The sequence below is a fragment of the Capricornis sumatraensis genome, chromosome 9, assembly GCF_032405125.1.
Source record: "Capricornis sumatraensis isolate serow.1 chromosome 9, serow.2, whole genome shotgun sequence".
In the NCBI taxonomy this organism is placed as follows: Eukaryota; Metazoa; Chordata; class Mammalia; order Artiodactyla; family Bovidae; genus Capricornis; species Capricornis sumatraensis.
Window position 1 is genome coordinate 62300583 of NC_091077.1, and position 24679 is coordinate 62325261.

A 24679-nucleotide genomic window follows, 5' to 3' on the forward strand; every position below is an offset into this window, starting at 1 on the left:
TTGTAAGATTTATGTTTTTATTCTAAGTAATAGAAGAATCATGATATAATATAATCAGAAATATTATATTATTATTTTACCACTCCAGTTTTGTGTTTATTTGTCAGAATTCTAAATCCGGTGCTCATTCCCCCTCATGTAGCCCATGTGGTTAGGTCAGTGGGGTGGTGCAGGAGAGGACATCTGTATATACATGGGTAGAAGATCAGGCTGAGGATCTTATTTTTATTTCCATGTTTCCCTTCTATTTTATTTTTTTAACTTTGTATTTTATATTGGAGTATGGTTGATTAGCAGTGTTGTGTTAGTTTCAGATGTACAGTGAAGTGATTCAGTTATATATACACATGTGCATTCTTTTTCAAATTCTTCTCCCGTTTAGGTTGTTATATCCTATTGAGCAGAGTTCCCTGTGCTGTACAGTAGGTTCTTACTGGTTATCCACTTTAAATATAGCATTGTGTACCTGTCAGTCCCAAACTCCCTAACTGTCCCTCCCCCACCACCCTTTAAAAGGATACCTTTAAAGAAAGATTTTTGTTTGTTTAGTCGCCAGGTTGTGTCCAACTCTTTGTGACCCCATGGACTGCAGCACTCCAGGATTCCTTGTCCTTCATCATCTCCTGATATTGAATGTAATTCCCCAAACAACTTATCAATACATGCTCATTAAAATACAGACAACACAAGTACCTATGAGCAGCATGTCCCCACCCTGAATCTCCTCCACTCTGGGACTCGCTACATGTGTTTCTAGGTCCTTTGAATGGGTTTACATATTGTATTCCTATGTAGAGAAATATAGAAAACAAAAATTGGTGTTGTGTTTTTTAACATAATTCTAAAAATTATTATATATAGTGTTTATCTACCTTCGTTTTTTTCTTTAACAGTGCCTCAGAAAGCTTTCCATGTTGATATATCTGTTTTTACCTCTTTTAAAAAAATTATTAAATAGTATCTCAGAGAATGAATGTGCCATAGCTTTGTAGTTTATTTAACCAGTCCCCAGTCAGTGGCCTGTCAACTCATGCATCACCTCAGAGTTATTTCAGTATTATGATAATATCCTTATGCTTATCTTTTTGTGAACACGTATAAATACTTCTCCATGTATTTATATAATATATGTATACAGAAGAGCTGGAGGTACACTTGCTGGAGAGTATACACTTTAGAATTTTTATACTGCCAAGTTGCTTTTTCCAAAAGCCACTTACCAGTTTTACAGATTCCTTTCCACAGTTCGTAAGCATCCCATGCTAGCCACACTGGATGTATCAATCTTTTTAGTTTGGGCCAGTCTGACAGGTGAACGTTACCTCATTTTCACAGTCTGCATAACAGTGACCCAAGATAATCACTGATGAGGTTCCCAGGAAAACAGTGGGGTATAAAATGCAACGACTTTGTATACTGAGGAAATGACATAATGAATTTAGATAAACACTGTGGTCAGTGAGCATTCTCTGTTTTTTCCTTCAGGTGGGTGGCAGATATGGACTCTTCTCCTGTAGAACTGTTTTCTGAAGCATAAAGTAGACAGCTTTCTGTGTTCTATTTTTTTTAATGGACTGGAAGGAGGACCTGTGAACACATGAATGACCGTAGAGTTTCTTCCCCTATCTTTGGCCCATTCATAACACAAGAAAACATAAATAAATGTATGATTTAATTTTATGATTAGAGATCTCAGTCGGTGCTTAGGACATGCTGCAGCGAACATTTTCAAAGACACAGGAAGTGAGGCCAGTTCACGTAGACACCACATTTAATTTCATACCACTGCAGATAGCTGGGCTGGTCATTGTCATTGGAGGACAGGGATGGAAGTACAGGGTCCATAGCATCTCAGTCCCAGCTGAGAGAAGTGTCTGTCCAGAGGTCTGTCTGTGCCTAGTACAACCTGTGCTTTCGGACAAGGCAGCCCTGCTGAGGCCCAAGAGCGATTCTGAGCCTGCCTCTGGGCTCAGTGGGGAGGAGTGTTGTGACCCGGGAGTGCTCTCTATCAGGGCTGGAGAGGGGAGAATGTGGTCTGGCTGGGTGGCCAGCAGCTTCTTGTTGACGTGGCACATGGCTAAAGCTGTCCCTCTGGTTGTCTTTGTCACTGCTCTTACTGCTGTCCCCTCTTGTTATCTTTCCCTCTTTGTCCTGATAAATCCCCCAGTGTCCAAAGTTCCTGAATTTTCTCCTGACCTTGAGCCTGTGCGTGGCTGGTGCCCTTGCTCCTCAGACTCACACCATTGGAGGGAGTCGCTTGACTCCTTCTACCTGAGCAGGTCTCTTCATCACGTGCATGACAAATGGCACAGTTCTGAGCAGAGTCCCAGTAAATGTTTGGGCTCCCAGTGCATGTCCTTATGTATTTATTTATTTATTTATTATGGCAGTACCTGGCAGCTCAAGGGATCGGACCCATTCCCTCGGCAGTGAGAGTGTGGAGTCCTAACCACTGGACCACCACTGATATCCTTAATTCTGAGATATATTTTTTTGCAGTTAATAATGTTCCTAAAATTGGAGTACATCCAGCAATCCTTATGTACATTTAACAGCCTTTTCTCAAAAAGCTGTTATAGTTACATGATAATGTGGTGCAAATGAGGAGATAATATGTTGAAAATGACCTGATTTTAATTTGTACGTTTTTTGCAAATTAAAAGTTTTTCCATTTAATTGGTTGGGGTATAAGGCAGTAGCCATCATTAAGTATGTGAAATAATAAATTTTTTCTGCTGGTCTCATTCACACCAGTATCCCCAGACGTGTAATTTGAAATTCCCTCTGTGATGTCTCAGCCCAATGTATGACCCTGGGCAGTTTTCAGAAACTCTAGTTATACTATGACTCAGGGAATTAAAGGACAATCTCATCCTATTTCATAAAAAAAAAAAAAAAAAAAAAAACTTTACTAGTCTCAGCTTCACTGAGGAACTGCAGTGGTTCTCATAAAGAGATCTAACTGGTTTCTTAGCAGGGGCTCAGAAAAGAAAGCATTTTAAAAATTCTTCATATTTTAAGGAGACTATAGGATCAATGTAATCGCTTTGAAATCTTTCCAAGAGAAACCTACTATAGAGATTAATAGTAGGTCTCTTTTCTGTTCTCTGATGTTATTCTGCCACACTATTAGAACAGGCTCCATATTTATCTAGATACCTCTATAGTTAAATCAGCTTTAATTATTGTTAAAGGCAGTTTTAAAGACATTTTTAAATCTAAAAGTCAAATTCTGAAAGAATGGCAGCTTTTGTCTCTTGAGTCCTGCTCTGTCAATACCAGCCATCACTGGGGAATCTTGCCATTGGTCAGCCATCTAGGTACATTGTACCTGCCGTTATCAATTGCCTTGGTTTTTGTTTGCCTTCTTCTTAAAATGCTGTTTTTGCTATTTTCCCCCCTTTGTGCTGTCGTGTGCCTGTCAATAATATTTTCCAAGTACTGATTCACTGAATTTTTGAAAAAAGAAAGAGAGGAGAATAGAGATGAAAGAGAAAAATACTCATCTAAAAACCTACCACCTTTTCTTCCAGCTGTATCTGTGTAGAATGTTTATGTAATTGTATCATAGTAAATATATAGATTTTTAAAATATTTTCTATTATGTCATTAGCAGTTTTTCATGTACTGCTTATCCCACTTTGTACTTTTTGAAATAGTGCAGTAGTGTGGTTTAGTTGATGTGCAGTACACTAACAGGACAGATGTTCAGGAACATTTAGGCTTGCTGTTGCTTACCATTCAAAGGCTTTGCTCAATTTTCTTCATATTTTAATCATCTTTTCCTTGTCAGATTATGTTTCTGGAGATGGGAACACCTAGTGAAAGAGTGTGATTCTTTTTATATAGTCTCTAACATTTGAGTTTCCCCAAAGCAAGTAGACTTTTCTTGGCTTGAAGGAAAAAATAGAAAGGCTATATACAACCCCAGATTATCTCTCTGATGTCATAGTGTCATACTTTTTCCCTTAAGAGAATCTTAGATTTAGGAAAAGTTTGACCTGTCTGATGCTGGGGTTGAAATCATGAATTTCTGTATAGCCTTTGCTCTATTTTGGTTTCTCTCTTTCAGAATATCCCAGACCCCAGCCACCTCCCCTTGGTGGCTTCCTGGAAGACCTACCCTCTGTTCTTTGGCACGGCCATTTTTGCATTTGAAGGCATCGGGATGGTAAGAGATGCATCGTGATTCTCTGGTGCCCTTGGTGTCCTTAAGGTCCGTTTTAAGGAATGCTGAGGAAATGCTCCTAGAAATTATCTTTAAGGTTTATTGGCCATTTAATGAACAGCATTTCAGAGACTCCACTGAAGTTTCCTAGCTCCAGTTTTTGTTTGCCTTCAAGCCTCTCTCTTGCACACTCATCTCCTGTGCGTGCAATAAGCAGTGGTGGGTAACAATTCTGAATGCAGGGTCTAGAGCTGGATCAATTTGGGGTTAGGCTCAACTCTGCCAAAGAGTACCTATGTGACCTTGTGCAAGGTCTTGCCTTCTTGGATTCTTCATTGTATGCTTCTGAAAAGGGAGCCTAGTGTTAATAGTTTTTAGGATTAAATGAGACATGTCTAAAGTACTTCACATAATCCCTGACATTTGGTGAGCATTCAATAATTTTTATTTTCATTAATAATAGTATTGATATTATCATAAAATCAAAAAACATATGAGTGAATTCTCTGCCCTGAAACTTTGTTGAGCTGTAACCAATAGCCTTCACTCTTAGCTCAGCTCCTCCATCATTGCTGCTATTTCACCAATTTCCCCTAAAGAGAGGAATCTGTCCCTCGGGTGTACCTAATTAGATTTTTACTTGTGTTTTTCATAATAAAGGTCCAGATTTCTTTTCTGAAGAAAGCTATTAGCATAGGGCTTAGGAAATGGGAAGACAGTTCTCCTTTCATGGAGTATCTTTTTGTCCCTATTTGATTGCCCTATCACCTTACACACTTTTTAAAAATTAATTTTCATTGGAGCTTTACAATGTTGTGCTAATTTTTGCCAAACAGCAAAGTGAATCAGCTATACATATACATATACCCTCCCATTTGGACTTCCTTCTCATTCAGTTGTACCGTCTAGGTTTTCTTTAAAGTATATAAGGTGAGCATCCTTATACACTTTTAAGAAAACCTCAGAGGTGGACATTTTTTGTCACAATTTGAGGAATTGCCCTGATGGTGTCAATAGAACATGTTAATAAGACTCTTAACACCATGGGAGAGACTTTTTGAGTGATCATGTGTATGTGACTGTTCTGAGGTTTTAAACCTTCCCTGGTGCTTGCTCTTGGGGCTTCTTATTGCCCAAGAAGAACATCTCACCTTGATTCACAAACATACATGGTTTCCTTGTTGCTCAGGCAGAGGCCTGAAGGGCCCCATATTACAGTAGGATAAAGAGCTCTGAAGCACTCAGATCTGGAAAGAAGAGGCTGAGTGAATGTGGAAAGATGTCTGGGGACCCTGTGTTCTTAAGGAACATTGTGCTGAATTTATCAGCTCTCCCTAACAGCACAGGCCAGAAGTTGTTCTTTGCTTCATTTCATCAGCAGCGGTTCAGATGGAGAGTCATTCTGTTACTGTCATTATCTGTTAATTCATGATTGGTCCGTGTTTCCTCTTTTTAAAATAGAGATATGGCTGTTTTGACTCTTGGGCCGGATCTGAGGGTTGTTGAGCGTGACCAGGAAAAGCTCTGGGCTCACTGAGCTTTCCCGTGCTCTCTGTGTTTCTGCACCCCTGGTCCAGACTGGCTGGCCTGGAGGAGATGGGTTCCCTGCCTTCCGGCTCCCAAGACTCCCCATAGAAAGAAACCAAAGGAAAGCTTAGAAACTGTTTCTTGCTGGATTGTGGATCAACTGAAGCTTGAGCCCCTTGATCTGGTGTGGGGGATGCTGAAGGTCGGTTGGAGATGCAGAGCTGTGATGTACCCCGTAGCTGTGGGCCAACAACAGGCTCATGGTGTCTGCTGTCTGCTGGTGTGTCTGGCTGAGACGTGCTCTGTCTGGTGGCCAGGGGCCCTTGTGGAAAATGGGCCTAATGACAAGATCAAAGACAGAGGAAGGGGCCAGTTAGATGTTTCCCTAAGTTGCTTTTCCTGCAACAGCCCAGCCAGGTGCGGTTGATTGCAGATCATGAAGGTAGTCATAGTCACATTTGGTCTTTTCCCTGTTCCCTGTATGAACCATTCTTCATAAAATGCCTTTCATAATAATATGGAGGTTCCTCAAAAAACTAAAAACAGAGTTGCCATATGATCTAATAGTCCCAGTCATGGGTTATACATGTCATATATACCCAGGCAAAACTCTAATTTGAAAAAAATACATGCACCCCTATGTTCATAGCAGCACTATTCACAATAGCCAAGATATGTAAGCAACCTGTGTCCATCAACTGATGAATGGATAATGAATACACACACACATAAACACGCACAGGGATATTATTTAGCCATTAAAAATAATGAAATAATGCCATTTGCAGCAACATGGATGCAACTAGAAATTATGATACTAGGTGAAGTTAGTCAGAAAGATACTTACATATGGAATCTAAAACGAACATATCTATGAAACAAAAACAGACTCACAGTTAGAACAGGCTTATGGTTACCGGGGGTGGTGTAGGTGGCGGGTGGGGGAAATGGGGAGTTTGGAATTAGCAGATGCAAATTATAATGTGTAGGATGGATAAACAACAAGGTCCTACTGTATAGCACAGGGAAGTATATCCTGTAATAAACCATAATGGAAAAGGTTGCAAAAAGGAATATGTATATGTATAACTGAGTCACATGACTGTTCAGCAGAAGTTAAACACAACATTGTAAATCAACCATACTTCAATAGAATTTTTTAAAACTTTTTCATAATAAAATTTTAAGTATTAAAAAACTGCAAATAAGAGGCCTTTCCTTGGCTTTAGCAAATGTTAAAATCCTCTGCTGTGAGGGAGGAGGCTGCAGGGTCAGTGGTTTGAAATAGGAGTCTGAAAACTGGGTTTTGTTATACATCTCCACAGACTTCAGCCTCCGGGATCTTGTATTAAGTCATGCCACCCCTAGTACCTCAGTTTCTCTAAGTTGGAGGTTTCACTTGTTACTGCTAGTGCCCACCCCTTTTGAGGTAAGGAAACAGTTTCTGGGAACTGGAGTGGCAGTTTTCCTTGACCTGCATCTTGCATTCTTACGACAGGTTAGCAGAGCCATGATCTCAGTCGAGGTACAGTTGGCCTGGGCCACCGCTGGGTCTCTTCCTCTTCATGCTGAGTGGGCATGATGCAAGAGGGCCTGTTGGGAGCTGTGCACCTGCATTCAAGGTGCAAAAAGCACTCCCAACCCACAGGAGGCAGAGAGCCAACCTGCAACAGGAGTCCTGGCTTCCAGGCCTGCCCACGATACTTCTTGGGACTTCCTGCTTAGACAGTAGGCTCCAAAGCTCCTCCAGCTCGGCAAGTGTTGTTGTTGTTGCTAAGTTGTGTCTAACTCTTTGCGACCCCGTGGACTACAGCATCCCTGTCCTTCACCATCTCCTAGAGTTTGCAAGCATAACGTGTGATGAACAGCTTAAATTTGTCTGTCTAGTGAAAAACAGATGTGCTTTGGGGAAATTCTGGGGGAATAAGGAGAGGTTACATTTTTCTGAGAATATTACTTGATTATTGTTGTTGACCATTAATGGTGCTTTCTTATCTCTCACTATTCTCCTAGGTTCTACCCCTTGAAAACAAAATGAAGGATCCTAAGAAATTTTCTCTCATCCTCTATGTGGGAATGACTATCGTCACTGCCCTCTACATCAGCCTGGGGATTCTGGGTTACCTGCAATTTGGAGCTAACATCCAAGGCAGCATAACCCTCAACCTGCCCAACTGTTGGTATGTAGGGGAGGAAGGAATCCTAGGAGCACTGGGTTTTTGTAAAAAAGTCAATGAGGGTCATAATATGTGTATTTCCTCCTTCCTGTCTCTTAAATCAGCCCACTTCACTTTAGCCCCTTCTTGCCCCCAGTCTCCAGGCCAGCACCATCCTCCTTGGCTGCCCATAAAGCCTTTCGGCTGGTCTCCCTGCCTGAGTCTGACTCTCCCTCGAATCTGTTCTTCTCCTGTTGCGGTGGGAGCCATCTAACCCTCAGTCCTGTCATGCAGTCCCCTGTCGAGAGGGCACAGACACTTCCGTTAGTTCTTAACGACAAAGAGGAAACCCTGAGATACAGTGAGGGCCACTCAGGCTCTAGCTCCACCCCCATCTAGCTCCTTCTCAGTGAAGAGGCCTCATGCTGGGAGTCACTCTGTTTGAGAAATCCTCTAATGTCTCACCGACTAAAGCGTCAAGTCTAGGTCAGTGGCCCTCCTCTCTGCTGCCACAGGGTCCGATGAGGATCCTGTCCTAATCCTTATTCCATTGTGTTGTAGTTGTCTGTTTACCCATGCTGTGCTCTCCCTACATTATAAGCTTCATTCATTTTACCCCAGCCCCCTGGCACAATGCCTGGCATACAGTCAAAACCAAGTGAAAAATTTTTGAACGAAAAGGGAGGACTAAGTGCTGAGGCGGCGAGGCATTTATAAATGAGGAGAGCTCTCCAGGAAGCCACTGGAACACAGAGGATAGAGGTGGTCTGCCATGTCCCAGCTCTCTATAGCCTTGGACAGGCTGCAGCTTCCCACTGCCCCAGTTCCCCTTTCTGGGAACTAAGCCTAGTGATTTCTGTCAGAATTGTCATGCAGATCAAATAACATGCGTGAGCTTGGTACTACTGTACTGTCACCGTGGAGAAGTAGGCTGGTGCTGAGCTTTATACTTCGGATGAGTCATTCTGATGGAGACAGATGCCTCGTGGATTGATTGATCCACTGACTGATGGTGGCCGCTTCTCCCAGGAGATCTGAGCCCAGAAGGGTCAAGCATCCAGTCCACGGACCTTGAACCTTTCCAGATACACCAGGAAAAAGGAGGGCAAACTTGCCTGGTCCCCAGCTTCTGCTGTGCCTGTCCCAAGACTGCCACTTGCTCCGTGTGCAGGTGCAGGTGGAGCCTCTCCCCGTGGGCTGGGAACTCTTCTGTATCTCACTTTCCCTAAGTCATGACTGCCGTATTGCAGAGAAACACCAAGACATACTGAAATCCTTCCTGACAAGATAAATGTCAGAGGGTATGTCCTAAGCAGCAATTCTTTTTGGAAGATTAAAATTTCATTGCAGACAGCAGCCGTGAGCAGATGCTATAAAGCTTGTCGAATGCCCTAGGGATCAGAATAACCTTTCAGGTTGGCCTGGTTTTAGAGGTCTGATGGGTGAGGCATTGTACAAGGACTGACTGAGGAAATTGAGAAAAATGTTTTTTCAGTAGGATCAGTGTTTCATACTGGTCACCCTGATCAGCAGACAAGTAGTAACCCTGAAGTGGGCTGTTTTCTCCCAAAAGTCTTTCTCTTTCCCTCTAATGCCTACTTTTCAATTTCCAAATATTCATGCCCTTTCAAAAGAGAAGAGTCAAGTAGTAGCTCAGCATAACTGAAGATAAATGGATCAGGAGCAGCAGAAGCAGCTGACATAATCTGAAGCCATAGGCGAGCATCTGTCTCCTTTCCTCTGATGTTTCCACCCCAGCTCCCCTCATCTTTCTGCCTCCCTTTGGGTATGATTTATTTGGCTGTCTCAGCAGGTGGCTATCCTGAATCTAGACTTCTCAGCACTCCAGAAGGCTTTGGGGCTGCACTGAGTTTAATTATAGAGCTGCTAGCTGGTTTTTTCCCAAAGGGTTTTTAATTATGTATTCTTGGAGCAAAAGACCTTTTGTCAGTCTCAGTCTCTCCCAGGGTGTTCTCCTGCTTATAGCGTTAGAACATCTTCTAGGTGTTAAGTTCAACCACAGAGAAAGTCAGTGCACACCATGAACAGTATAATCACTTTAAAAAAAAGTCTTTATTGAATTTTTACAAAATTGCTTCTGTTTTATGTTTTGGTTTTTTTGCCCTGAGGTATGTGGGATCTTAGCTCCCCGACCAGGGATTGAACCCACATCCTCTGCACTGGAAGGCGAAGTCTTAACCTCTGGATCACCAGGAAGTCCCTATAATCACCACTTTTAAAAGATTTCCAGCAAGGGAGGGAGGCCGCAGTTTCTTGCTGGTAATGCATGAGGGTCTTCTTTGAAGTGGAACTTTGCTTAGGGGCAGGATGGCCTTCTCTTTAATGGGCATGTCAAATCTGAATACTTACTGATCAGACCTTTTTTCTACTCTTCACTGTCCTAGGTCTTGGATAAGACAGACGTGTCCCGTGATAGGTTAGCAGTCTCTCTGAGAAGCCTCCCATGAAGCAGTGGTAGGATAGTAGCCAGCCCTAGTGGGACGGAAAGATGGCTTTTGTTCCTGTCTGTTCATTCTGTGTGATCACCATCTGATTCTAGGGAACACTGAGTTGGATGGGAAGGATATGAAAAGGCCTGTTGCATTTGAATTGTATTTTTTTCCTGCTGTTTACTCCTTTTTTCCCTTGCTTTTTAAAAATGTTTTTGTTTTTTAATTTTTACAATGTCATGTTGATCTCTGTTTTTATTTGTTAAAGGCTATATGCCTGTGGAAAAGATCCCAAATGTTCAAAGGGCGTACAGAAAATATTAGGTTTCCACTTGCCTCTTCAGGACCCCTGTTTTACAATTTTCCATTTCGGGGTTGACCATTGCCAGTTTCTTGTGTTTCCTCCTCAAGATACTTGGCGTATATAGGAATGTCACATGTATGTGTGTCTGAAAGGGGGTGTTTTTCTTTCTTTTTCCTTTTTTAGACAGTGGGTACCGTACTGTCAACACTGTTCTGCTTCATGCTTTTTTCCACTTCATTGTATGTCATGGAGGTAGTTTCATATCAGCACCGGAGTTCTTTCTCCTACTTTTTAACACTTCTGTGGGAATGCCGGTTTTCCCAGGTGCCACTAGCGGTAAAGAATCCACCTGCCAATCCAGGAGATGCAAGTGACATGGTTTGGATCCCTGAGTCTGGAAGATACCCTGGAGTAGAAAATGGCAACCCACTCCAGTTTCTTGCCTGGAAAATTCCATGGGCAGAGGAACCTGGCAGGCTACAATCCATGGGGTCACAAAGAGTGAGACATGCCTGAGCACATTGGGGTGCCATGATTATTTAACCAATTCCCTCCTGATTAACATTGGAACTCTTTTTAATCTTTTAGACTTAGAGCTGCAGTGACATATTTTTACTGTAAGTTTATGTGTGCATGTACAAGTATACTTATAGGATAAATCCCTAGACCTGAAATTGCTCATCCAAAGGAGACATGTGTTTATAACTTGGAGAGATAAGGCCAAATCACCACAGGGCCATTTTGCAGTCTCACTGCTGGGTGTGTGAGTGTGCATAGCTGGCCCTGAGTGTGTCTCGACTCTCTCTGCAGGCTCTACCAGTCAGTTAAGCTGCTCTACTCCGTTGGCATCTTCTTCACCTACGCCCTCCAGTTCTATGTCCCTGCCGAGATCATCATCCCTTTCTTTGTGGCCCGTGGGCCTGAGCATTGCGAACTGGTGATAGATCTCTCCGTGCGCACCGTGCTGGTCTGTCTGACATGTGAGTAGAAGACAAGGTCATTACCTTGTCTGTTTTCTCCCCAGAGGGCGCCCAGTCCCCGGGGCTTTTGTGAGGGAAGGCTTGTGTCGTAGCCAGTGTTGTGTGAGCAGGGAACTTGGGGCGCTGTCTCAGCATCAGAGTTGAGGCATGTCTGCAGAGGGACTGAATTGATTATAGGTATGCTCTAAAGCATACAGTAATGGGAGTGGTGATTTCTTTATAGAGACAGCCTAAAATGTAATGGCAGTGGTCATGATGCTTAGTAAACGGGTGCAATTATTATTCTGTCTGAAATATGGCAGAAGTTTAAAAGAGATCCATTTAACACACATGCATAATGAGTACTGTAAGTTCTTTGATAGCAGGTGTATCTTTGTTTATTTCAAATAATCATGTTTCCAGTGTGACAGTCTGTTCCTTGGATTGCATTTTGAGACTGCTTGATAACTGTTCTAAATACTTTTGGATGGTGGTCTCACTAAAATCTGTTTCATAGAAAATTTCTGTTGACTACCCTAGGTGTTTGCTTTATCACTTTGTGTTTAATTCCTCTCTTCTGACCACATACCCAGGAGTGTGAGCTGAGAGACAAGATAGCACCTTATTTGTTCTTGGTTAAAACTGGTATAATTCAAAAATAAATTATTTTTTTGAAGCTCCTGTGAAGTTGATAAAATAATTCTTGAATATATTGGTCTGTAATATCTAATTTAAATTTTAAGAGATTTGCAGTTTCTTTCCAAATTGAAATGCTTGAATCATAGATGTCTCTTTTTGGCCATGGTTAGTTTTTTTTTTTTTTTTTTAACGTTTGTTTTTGGGAAAAGAGACATCTTTGCTTATCATATCGGAACTTTCCTTAAAGTATGCAGTCCAAGCCTCTGTATTTGGAGTAAAGCTGGTATTTCTTTTAATAGGTTTTTTAAAGTTATTTTTTAATTGGAGGAAAGTTGTTTTACAACGGAGTGTTGGTTTCTGGTTGCAACAACACAAATCAACCATAATTATATATGTATCCCTTCCCTCTTGAGCCTCCCTCCCCTCTCTCTCCCCTCAGGTGATCACAGAGCGCCAGGCTGGGCTCCCTGTGTTATATAGCAACTCCTCACCAGCCAGTTTACACATGATGGTGTATATATGTCGATGCTGATCTCTCCATTCGTCCCACTCTCTCCCTCCCTAGCTGTGTCCACAGGTCTGTTCTTACTTCCGCATCTCCATTCCTTTCCTGCAGATAGGTTCCTCAGTACCATCTTTCTAGATTCCACGTATATGTGTTAATATACGATATTGTTCATTGGACCAGAATGGAGTGTTTTAGGGATGAATGATGTGATAGTTGTCTAACATGCACTCATAGTCTGGAAGGTTTGAAATGACTTCATTGGTTGACTGTTAGCAAGAGCAGGGCAAACAAGAGGCTATCATCCTTTCCTTCCATCTACGTAGATGTGGGGAGCAGACTGGCGCCCATCCCAGGATGGCCCTCCCCCAGCCACCTACAGGTACCTTCCTGATGTTACTTCTGGGGCAGTGGGTGGAAGCTCAGTGTCCCAGGTCTGCATGGAAGGAACTCACTGGAGCTGAGACCTGAAGACCTTCCTATTTAATCTTGGGGAGCTCGCCTGCTGAGGCGTTCTTGTAGGCTGGACCTGGGTAGCAGAGTGCACACCTTGGTTTCACCAGCCCCAGAGAGGTGATGGAAACCAGGAATCTGACCTCTCATATTCTTCACTGGACAGCCCTTTGGGCTATCTCTTTAGACCAGCCTGGAAAACAGCCCACTGCCTGCAGGCCACTGCTGCCCCAAAGTGATTGAAGGGAAGGAATGTGCAGGGTACAGCTATGACTTTCCAGTAAAGCACCTGAATGTGTGATAAGAGAAGAGGCTTGCACTCTCCTAGATTTTACTGTTTCTTGCCGGCAACCCTGGAGGCTTTGATCAAGCATGTATAATTCCTCTACAGAGAAATTAGATCTGAGTGTTGAGGAGACAGCACCCATGTGCACGGTGTTCATAATGTCAACTCTAAGGCCCTGATTCTTGAATCCAAGGGGTACTAGAAGAAAGGATAGGGATAGCTCAAATAATGGGCTTTGTTTCAGAGTGGTTACTATAGAGAAAGCAGGGCTGTTTGTGTACATGTGTTGTCCCTGCTGGAAGAGCTGGGGCACTGAGCTGGCCCTGGCTCCTCTCACTGCCCCATTTTCTTCTCAAGATTGGCTCAGCCTCCGGTAGCATATGTCTCGCTTCCTGCCAGGTTCCTCTCCACTGCACCCCGCGGCAGCCAACAGTCCTGACTCACAGACCTCCTGCTATCCTTAGATGCCTCTCGGTTTTCACTTCACTTTTCCTAGCTCTGTCTGTGGGTCTCCCCTCCCTTCTGCAGTGTGACACTCAGAGGATAAGAGCTGCGTTTGATCTTTAAGCACATTGGGTTGTTTTCCCCTTCTCCTGTGATCTCTTGTGACTTGACTTTGCATTGTCATCCTATTAAAGGGTGCAACCCCTTCATCTCTGAGTGCTCAGCCTCTCTTGCCTTCCCTGGAGACTTTGAAGTTATTGTGGGATTCGGGAGCGGCATTTTACTGTAGCACCAACTTAATTGCATTTATCTGACTTCATTTTGTTTTTTTATCTCTGTAACTTCAGATCCTTTGGCCAAAGGTTAATTGGTATATGATTTTAGATCTTTGATGTAACTGATTGTTTTCATTTACAGTCATAAATTTTAATGGCAGCTTGTTTTATTGCTATTTGGGCTATTTTCTTGATTTCTCCCCAACTTTCTCTCCACCTGCTCACTCTCCATCCCCAAGGGAGCAGGAAAATCTGGTTCAGCCTCATTTTTTTTTCCACTTAGAATTCAACTTTCTCACCACTCTTCCCCATCTGCCAAAGATGACCATGTCTGCTTTTTTGATGCTTTATTTCACACTTTTGGAGAGGACAGGAAAGAAGAATATGCATGTCAGAGATTGGTGCTCATTTTGTTACAGTTCCATATGGGACAGTAGTTTCTTCCAGCCCATATGTTTGGCCATGCAGACCTAGCAGATCACCTTATGTCCAGACCTTGTGTAGAAGGAGAGGCCGGGAGAGGCTGCTCCACCTGAAAGAGGCCGGAGATGTGCAAAGAGTAGTTCCTTTGGATTCCTTGTGGCACTAACCTGTCCTCCAGTGGTTTGAACTGATATGCTGTGGCACTTGGCACATGACACATTTTATTTCAGTTAGGTATGAGAATATCATAAACCTGTTATTGAAGACAGAATAGCAGCACAACCATCTCAGTTGAGAGATCTATCACAGCCTAGAATATAAAGCAGTCCAAGCAGCCAGACTCTTAAGAGAAGGAAGCTTCCAGGTCCAAACAAAGTGGCTTTCTCCACCCCTTTTGGCCTCCCACACATCTCGGTCTTGCAGCTACAAAGAAAGAGAGGAGCAGCACTAACTGTGCTCTGAGCCCCCATCCCCACCACGGGGTCAGTCATGAGGCCTCAGTGTCTTCATTTGTAAGATGTGAAAGGGATCCCCTCACTTCATGTCTAAAACTCTGTCATTCTGCAACTAGTACTCTGAGCTTGATTTTAAATTCCTACCAAAATATTGCTCCCAAAAAAGTTAATGTAATAAAAGCATTTGAAGATTGTCTAGATCTAGAGTAAGTGAAAAAGCAATTCCCAATATCCCAGTGACTTAAAATAACTTTCGCGTTTTATCTTCTGTGTTAATCCCCATGGGCGCTTTTTATAAATAATTGCAGTCCTCATATACATGTGACTTTGTCTTTGGCATTTTGTTTAAAATTGTCTCATGACTATACATATCTTTGAAAATATTTTTTATGACTGCACGATATTCCATTTTATTGGTAGATCATGTTTACGAAACTGCTCCTTTAACACTGGACATATAGGTTGTTTCCCTTGTTTTTGTATTGATTTTAAAATTTATACTCCCACTAAATGAAATTATACATTCTGTTCAAGAGTGTTATTAATTTTAAAGACGGATTTCTAGCCGTTTGAGAGCCACACAGGTGAGCTTCACCTGCACCGATGGGAGTAAACAGCAGCAAGCACTTCTGGACACAGGAGCTGTAAGTGTCCAAGGGCTTTCTGCCAGTGTGCTTGTCTCTCAAGTGCTTTCTCTGCTCTGTGCGTAAGTCAGCTCTTTCTGTTGTGGTCTAAAACCACAGGCTCAGAATTCCAGTCAGTTCCTTCTCTAAACATGGCTGTTGGCCTCCTGCTGCTTCAGCAGTTAAAAGATCACATTTTCAGTGTCTCTTAACCCAAAGGGAAGATGTTTTGCAATACCGTTGGAGCCCTCTTGACTAATCATGTGATCAGCCGGTTCTCAGGGCCAACAGCTAAGCTGTTCATGTCATAGGTAGGCTGCTGCAGGGGGCTGGGGAACTGCCTGCCAGTGGGGAGTGTGCTATCTTGACCCTCTTTGTATGAGGTGCTCTTTCTGTGGGGGAGTAGGGAGAGGGTTCCTGGAGGAGGGCATGGCAACCCACTCCAATAATCCTGCCGGGAGAATTCCCATTGACAGCGAAGTCTGGCAGGCTGCAGTCCATGAGGCTGCAAAGAGTCAGACACAACTGAGCAACTGAGCAGCTGAGCACAGGGAGAGGGTATTCCCAGTTGGCTGCTTCCTGAGGCATCTGCCTTCTTGGGTTTCTCTTTCTTAAGGGCTTTAACTCATGGAATAAAGACATTCAGTGTTAGAAGAGGTTTTAGTTGCTCCCATATCTTTCCTGAGTACCTGATTCCCATCTCTGGAATTAGTGAAATCTAGTTTGCCTGGACAGGGAAGCCTGGTGTGCTGCAGTCCATGGGGTCGCAAAGAGTTGGACATAACTGAGCGACTGAACCGAACTGAGTTTGCCTGGTGTTTGGTAAACAGAGGCCTTGGTTATTAGGCCCTCCGTTTGGGTCCCTCTCCCTTCCTCCTCCCCCAGTGTATTAACTAAGGGGAAGTTCATCCTTCCTGCCTTCTCCCCTCATTATGTTTCTCCAGCGTCGGGCTGCATTTAGGGTTCAACTGTGTATCCGATCAAGCTAGGACAGGAAGAGGGTCCTCCCTTTGCAGCCCTGTGGTCCTGGCTTTTTAAAATTTTGCCCTTTAAAAAATATCTCTATTAAGGACATTTGTGTTAAACATACTTATCTTGTATATCGGTAGTCAAGTCAAGAACAAGTTTTCAGGTTGCTATTTTTAAGTCATGATGAAATGGAACATTTCCATCCAATCTGAGAAAAGATTCTGATCTTGCAAGCTTATGTTTCTGTTTTCACTTAATTCTTATCAGAGTGGAGCACATGTGACTTCACTTAGCTCATATCATGAAGTACCCATCTGTCCTCCAGGCTAATATGCAAGAGGAAAGGAGAGGACAGACCCTCAGCACTGGGAGGGGCTGGGCAGGTCCTCTGACTTGTCTCCTCCAGGTACTTGTCTCAGCATAAACGCCTGCTTTCTCTTCAGTGGTTGGAGCATCCCAGGGACCAGGAGGAATAACTCACACTTCCTTTAATAGTACAAAACCAGAGCTACTTGGTGGTGTAGTAGCTGAGTCATGTCTGACTCTTTGTGACACCATGGACTGTAGCCCTCCAGGCTTCTCTGTCCATTGAATTCTCCAGGCAAGAATACTGAAGTAGGTTGCCCTTTCCTTCTCCAGAGGATCTTCCCGATCCAGGAATTGAACCTGGGTCTCCTGCATTGCAGACGGATTCGTTACCAACTGAGCCACCAGGGAAGCCCTAGTCGGGGGCAGGGGGGCTAGAAGTTACATTTTTGGCCCAACCATGTCTTCTAAGATGGAATCCTGTCAGTCAGCTGTACCACTCTGGAGCAGCACATGGTACTTCCCAGACAGTGAATTGAGGGACATATTCCAGAACACATTCCCAGGTGACTAAATCTGCATTGTGCAGTTCCTTAAAATTTCAGCAATGCAAGTGATCATGCAGTGTAGAGAGGTTTGTGTTGGAGGTACCCTCAGGGATAAGAAGATGAGCAGTCGCTCAGAAAAGGTCTGCCTCTTTTTCTGCTCTCCACTCACTCTCCTTTGGTAGGACCAGATTGCCCTGGAATGTAATTTGGCTCCTTTTCCTCAGAAAGATGGAAGTCACAGACTGTGACAGGAAAAGCTGGGAGATCTGGGTTCCCATCCCAATTCTGCCTACCTTGCAGTGAGTCCCGGGTTAGGCCACCTCTCCAGGCATCAGTTTTCTCATCTGTGCAGTGAGAAATTGAGCTGGATTATGTCTTGGCTTCCTTGGAGCTCCCCCTTCTGTGAGACGGACTTGCTAGATTTGCTGAATGGTGAGGTGGCCTCTCCCAGCTCTGGGTGGTCCTCAGCAGGCGTGTCCTCTCTCCCACAGGCATCTTGGCCATCCTCATCCCCCGCCTGGACCTGGTCATCTCCCTGGTGGGTTCCGTGAGCAGCAGTGCCCTGGCCCTCATCATCCCGCCCCTCCTGGAGATCACCACCTACTACTCGGAGGGCATGAGCCCCATCACCATTGTCAAGGACGCCCTGATCAGCATCCTGGGTTTCATGGGCTTTGTGGTAGGGACGTGTCTGACCCTGTATGAGCTGATCCAGCCAAGCAGCGCCCCCATCTTCATCAACTCCACCAGTGCCTTTGTATAGCAGGCTGGGTGCGTCCCTGCACCTGCCCACTCTACCCTGCGTGTTCCCCCAGCACCTGGCTCCAGAGCCTCAGGTAGGGTCCAGGCTCTGGGGGAAGGTAAGGTTGCTGTCTGGGAACCCCTTCCTGGCTCCTGGGTACCCTGGGTCAGGTAGGGATGAAGACAGGGTAGGGTGTGGGCAGCAGATTCGCTGCTGTGTGGGAAGTACCTCTAGCGGCAGTGCCATCTCTGTTCGTTTGTACTTATTTTAACCCGGAACTTTTCACCTCTTTTCCCTGATCCCACCTCCTCCCTTCACTGCCTGCCTTTCTCCTTCTGACCCACCTCTCCAGATTATCCCTGTTGCACAATTCACTTTATCTAAAAATTTCAGTGTCTCTCACCTCATGTTTTCTCCTTGCCCGGGCCAAGCCTAGATGAAATAATGTGGGCATGCCCCTCTTTATCAAGCCAGGCCCACCTCTTAGCTCTCTCCCAGATGTTTTACCTCAGTATTCTCCTGCCTATTCAAGTCTCCGCCCAGTCGTGGAGCCTACCTAGTAGTTGAAAACCAGCCCCCAAAGCTAGAGGTTCCGGCCTTCACTCTCTCTGGCTTGCCGTGACCCTTGGCAACACCACCTCCTCTCCAGTTTCCTCGCATGGGTCACGATACTGTTATCTTAGTTGCTCAAACTGCTGAAAGATATCAAGTGCTGCCAAATTGAAAATATTTATATTTTATTTAAAACCAGCTTTTGTTTTTAGATTCTGTCTCTAGATCTGGGACTATTTGCAACTTGTTCCTTCCTCAGTAAACTCTCACTCAACTACTCCCTCTGAGAGGAAACTGAGTCCAGGAGGTGTCTACGGAGGCCCTCAGCACCCTTGGCCGAGGACCCCGGAGCTTTCAGTCAGGACCATCGAAGTGCGGACCTCTGTGGGGAGTCACGGACTTTGCCTCCCGTCAACCAACCTGATTGCCTCCTGAGAAGGCAGGAAGGACTCAGGAAATGTTTGCCGACGCACGAGGCGGAGGGGAAGAATGGCAATGTGGGGTGGGTTTCTCTCCATAGGAGGCTTAGAAAACAGCCGCTTTGTGCATTCAGACCTGTTCCCTCACCTCAGCTCCTGACGGACAGAGGGCACAGCAGCATCCAGGAGGACACCCCGACTCTTGCCATGAATGAGAAGATGAGGCCAGTGTGAAAGGCAGTTCCCCGAGTTTGCAGCAGCTGGTCCGACCCTACATGTGGTGCTCGGTTGTTTACAAGCCCTGGAGGACGGGGCGGTTGGGCAAGTGCCCAGCCGCGGGCTGCCTCCAGGATCTGGACTTCTAATGGAACCACTTGGTTGGGACTTCGGTCTCCTGTGCTCTGAACACTAATCATGCCCTCGTCCCTCTCCCCCGACCCCGCATGCCTCCCTGGGTATCAGAAAAGAGGCAGCCTCAGGGCTGACTCACCTCAAGGTCAACCTTCAGGTTTGGGGACAAACTACAGAGAGAGCTGGGAAATGTCCATTGCGCTGTTGGCTGCCTCTTCCCTCTTGGTGTGACAGGTATCACAGAAGGCTGTTCACTGAATCTCCGTCTCTTGAGCTGTGTGTGTGTGTGTATGTAGGTACACGCACATGCTCCTGTGTAGGTAACAGGGTCGTGCTGTCGTCCACCCCTGCCAGCCTCTTACCTGAAAGTGAGGAGAACAGCACTCCTTTATCAGGGGTTTACTTTTTGTGTTTCACCAAAGCTCCTGGGGGCTGGGACCCAGCCTCACAGCCCCAGCTTTTTTCTTTCTTTTCTGTTCCAAAGCCAGACTCTCATTCAGTGACACTTGACCTACCTAATCACTTGTTCACTTAGGAAGATGCAGTCAGTGGTGATCTGGTCTCCCTTAGGAAAGTGAACACTTTCCCCCATTCTTTCGGCTCTTTGGTGGTCACTCACAGGTGCTCACATGACCAGGGTTCTAGCTGGAGGTGGCAGTGGCCCTGCCCTCTGGAGCCGCAAGCTTTCTAAGTAACTTCTGGTTACCAAAGTGTAACTTCAAGAACCTTTAGCTCCCGTTTGCAAGCCCAGGCTCCAGCAGTCTTTCCAGAGCAGTCCTGAGTCTTGTTTCCAGCGAGAAGGCGCAGGCCAGTATTAGGGGCTCAGACATGTGTCCCACCCACAGCTTCCATGGTGGAGGCTTCTGTGTGCTCAGGGCACTGCTAGAGGCAGTCCTGTCCAGGCGGCTCTTGAGACCTGGCCTGGGATGCTGGGACCTGATGACTGGACAGCACGATCCTGAGGTCTTCTGGCCCCAGGTCTATTGCTTCAGGGCCCCTGCCCAGGGAATCTGGTGTGTAGGAGAGACCGCTGCAGCCTTGGGGCTTCAGGAAACTAGCTTGGCCTGGCCTTGGCCCTGTTCAGTTGTTTCTTGTGCTTTGTCTTCTCGGGTAGCCTGATCACATGGCTACTTCAGGAGACCCAGGCAAGGTGGATGCCATGGGGACCTTCCCACTTGTGCAGCTGCACAGCAATCAGTTGTCGAGTAAAGGGTTGGCCAGACGGTTGTAGTGGAGGAAGCCCTTTCTTTTATAGAAGTAGCCGGCAATCCAGCTCAGGGAAGCTTACTCCTCTGCTGCCCACGGGGATCAGGGCTCCCTCCTTGCTTCCTTTGCAGCCTCTCCCTGGGCCCTGCCTTAGTCTCTGGTGAAGAAGCCCCAGCATAAGTAGGAGACCAATCAGGGAACAAAAGAGCAAAGGCTTGCAGGGATGTGAGGCCACATCTTTCTGACCAAAGGTAAACAACAGGGCTTTCCGGCCTAGTGCTCTTCCACTCTGTCCTTCTCCAGCCTCCCCAGGGCGGCCCCGGGTTCCATCAGCCCAGAGGTAGCTTCTCAGAGCCCCTTGTTCCCTCCTGCAGACACCACTATCAGGAGCAGGTTTCCAACTCCCTGCGGGCAGTATACCTCTCCTTAAATGCAGGTTCTTGCTGGGAACAGCATGACCTGGCATCCTCTAGTCACTTTTTCTAGAAGTTGTACCATTCACAAGTGGCATTATTTATATTTATGTTGTGCTGCTAAGAGCCCTTGATGTGCACAGACCCTGGCCAGACGGATGTGACTGTGTGGTGTGTCTTAGCCTAGAACCTGCAGCTTGGCTCCTCTGTCACTCACCTCTCCAGTCAGATTCACTGGCTGATAAAGCTCACCGTTTACCCTCTACCATGAAAGGCAAACTTGGCAGTTTGCAAAGTTGTCTTAAAGTAATGATCTCCAAACAGGTATGTTGGGAAAATCTTTTCCCCCTCCTTGTTCTCCTGCCTGGCTTTTTTTCCTCAAATCTCTTCCTTCCTAAATTGTAGAACATCATCTCTGTTTAACACTACATGTTCACCTCATGTGTTTTGGAAGTGCAGAATCTCAATTTATGTCTGTTTACAGCTCTCTCTATTCACTACTCACTGCAAGGGAGTCTGTATCAGTTTGTTTTATTTCATGGCTGTTTGGATGTTCAGGTGAGCCCTGGCATCTACCTATCTCAGAACGCAAAGCTGCTTCTCCTCAGTGGAAATAAAATTAAAAAGGCTTGACTTGATGTACAGGAGTCGGCTCCAAGTCTGCCTTACAATTTAATTTTCCAAGGTACATTACACATCTCCAAGACCATTAAGAGGAAAGGAAAGAGTACGGTTTGTATTGAAGTCATGGTTAATACTTTTAGACAGTCCTGCTAGTTGCAAAGCTGTTTGCGCTCAGAGCATCAGCCTGTGACATTTCTTCCCTGTCCTTTGTACCCCCGGGTCTTTCCCTGGCCAGGGGACATAAATGGTGCTGAGCTGCGGTTACCAGAGTCGCAGTGGGGAGTAATGGTGAAGTTGCCTGCTGTCAGCCATGTTCTTTTGTTTCAGTCAAGGTGATGCTGTGGAAGTGGTTTTGTTTTACTGAACTTTGCTGAACAATAAAATTATGTGACTGTTGTAAACCATGTCAGTGAATGTGTGAATAAGAGGAAAATGAAAAACTGCCATCCAGCAGGTCTTGATAACTAGACAGTCCTGTGTATGTTATGTGCCTTTGTGGATGTGTATGTTCTGAATGGTACATGGAGAAATATGGATCATGCAGGAACTCATGGAAGATTTTGTTTTGGGTTCTGCACACGGATCATGTGTTAAACTTTTCCTTAATAAATGAGCTTTATTTTTTATTTTTGAGAACTTGGAGTCTATGTCTTTGTTTTTCTCTCTCTCTCTCTCTTTTTTTTTTTTTCCGCAATTACTCAGATCCCTTTACTGGATCTTAGGTCAAAATGTTTCTTGGTTTATGTCACAGAACTCATCCAGGGGAGTAGTGTGAAGAGCAGACCCACCTGTGGGTGGAAAGTCCCTGAGAAGGGGCAGGTAGTTACTTTTCTGTTAGACAATCCTGCTCTTCCTAAGTCTACTCCTGCTTCTCTTGAAAGCTTGAGTAGAAATTCTTAGCCCCCTCTGTGCATGTCAGAGGACCACCCAGGACAGGCGTGATGGTTTTCAGTGTCAAGGTGGTTGGGTGATTGTATTGAATGACCCAGTTATTCAATTAAACACTAATGTAGGTGTTGCCGTGGAGGCATTTTGTAGTTGTGGTTAATGTCCACAGTCAGTTGCTTTTAAATAAAAAGATAATCCCCAAAATGTGGGTGGGCTTCGTCCAATCAGCTGAAGGGCCTCAAGAGCATAATGGAGGTTGTTTCACTGAGAAAGAGAAAATTTTGCCTCAAGACTATAGCATTGACTCCTGCCCAAGAGTTTCCTGCCACCAGCTGGCCATGCACATTCTGAACTTGCCAGCCTGCACAATCACACAAGTTCAATGCCTGTCTGTGTCTCTGTCTCCTCCTCTCTCCGCCCCCACCACCTCCCGTATGTTTTCATGTGTGTACATCTCCATCTTACGTGTCCTGCTTCTCTGAAGAACCCTGACTGATACAAGAGATAATACTTGTATTACCCCCACCTTTCTTGAAGTGATGAGATAGATGTCAGAACATGGAAGAGATGATTCCCCTTCCTTTTTTGTCACACTGAAGAGGAAAAGCAAGGCCATCCAAGCTGCCCCTAAGACGATTTGAAAACTAATCTTCGTGGGCTACAAGATTAAGTAAGTGAAGTCGCTCAGTCGTGTCCAACTCTTTGCGAACCCGTGGACTGTAGCCTACATGGCTCCTCTGTCCATGGGATTTTCCAGGCAGTAGTACTGGAGTGGATTGCCATTTCCTTTTCCAGCGGATCTTCCCGACCCAGGGATTGAACCCAGGTCTCCCGCGTTGTAGACAGACGCTTTACTGTCTGGGCCAAGATTAGACTTCTCTAAAAGCAGAGCCCTCAAGGGGCACTGTTGAGGCACAACACTTACGGAGGAAGGTGGGGAAAGATGACTGTTTTCTGTGATCAGTGTTATCACTGGACCTGAGGGGCTCAAAGGCATTCAGTGACTGTTCCAGGACAGCGGCCAGCAAGGGACAGAGTTGGGATGCTTACACAAGCCTTGTGGTTACGGAACCCAAGCTCTTTCCTGAGGCGCTGGCTGCCTCACCCTACTTGTTGCAGCCTCAGGTGGGAGGGCCACCCTTAGGGACTGTTGAGAGGCTTAGGGAGAATGCTACATGGTACCTGGCATGTGGGGCTCATGAAACATAACGTATTAGCTGAATTGAAGAAAACCAAGATTTGGAGAGAAGCTGTTTTACTTGTATTTTTGGTTCTGTGTTCATTCATTATAATCTTGTCTTGCTCACTGGCTTCAGGCAGAGCATTCAGCCCTTCTTAGACTGTTCACTTCATGTTTTTATTCCTGCTCATATCCATACATAATGGCCATAATCCCCCCTTCCAGGTAACAAAGGCCCTCAAGGTCAGCCCACTGCACTCACACAGACATAAGCTGAGTGGACAGGACCTGGATTTGGACCCTAGATCTAGCTAGGGCTTTTTGCTAAGTAGGTTGGTTTCCTCCGACCCAGCCCATTGCAGATGTGTGCCAAGAAACTGTGTGTGTCTTCAGCCAGTACCCTTTAGATCCTTGGCCACTGATATCCTCCCACCTTTGGGAGAATAAATAGGGATATAATTTACATATGATAAAAGTCACCTTTTTTTTTTTTTTCTAAGTACACAACTTGATGAGCTTGGGCAAATGCATGTAGTCATCTGGCCACCATTTCAGGGAAGATACAGAATGTTTCCTTTGCCCCTCCAGGTCCCTTGTGTCCCTCTGCTATCAGTCCCATCCCCATGCCACTCACCCTTGGGAACAACTCATTTAACTTTTCTGTCTCTAGTTTTGCTTTTTCTAGAATGTCATGTATATGGAACGTTAAGTGTTGTCCCCTCTGTCTGGCTTCTTTCACTTTACATAATGCTTTTTATACTTAACGTTGTGACATGTGTCCGGAGTTTGTTTTTATTTCAAAATGATACTCTGT

General features: G+C 45.0%; 1 protein-coding gene across 1 annotated transcript in view; it reads left to right on the forward strand.

The window, feature by feature from the left end:
• Positions 1 to 19133, forward strand: part of SLC36A1 (solute carrier family 36 member 1) — a 31741-nt gene extending 12608 nt beyond the window's left edge. The window contains exons 7-10 of the mRNA XM_068979660.1: positions 4073 to 4171; positions 7709 to 7875; positions 11416 to 11585; positions 17982 to 19133. Coding sequence (XP_068835761.1) covers positions 4073 to 4171; positions 7709 to 7875; positions 11416 to 11585; positions 17982 to 18253 — 708 coding nt within the window. The 3' untranslated portion in view covers positions 18254 to 19133. The remainder of the gene's footprint in view (positions 1 to 4072; positions 4172 to 7708; positions 7876 to 11415; positions 11586 to 17981) is intronic.
• The last annotated feature ends 5546 nt before the right edge of the window (positions 19134 to 24679 follow it).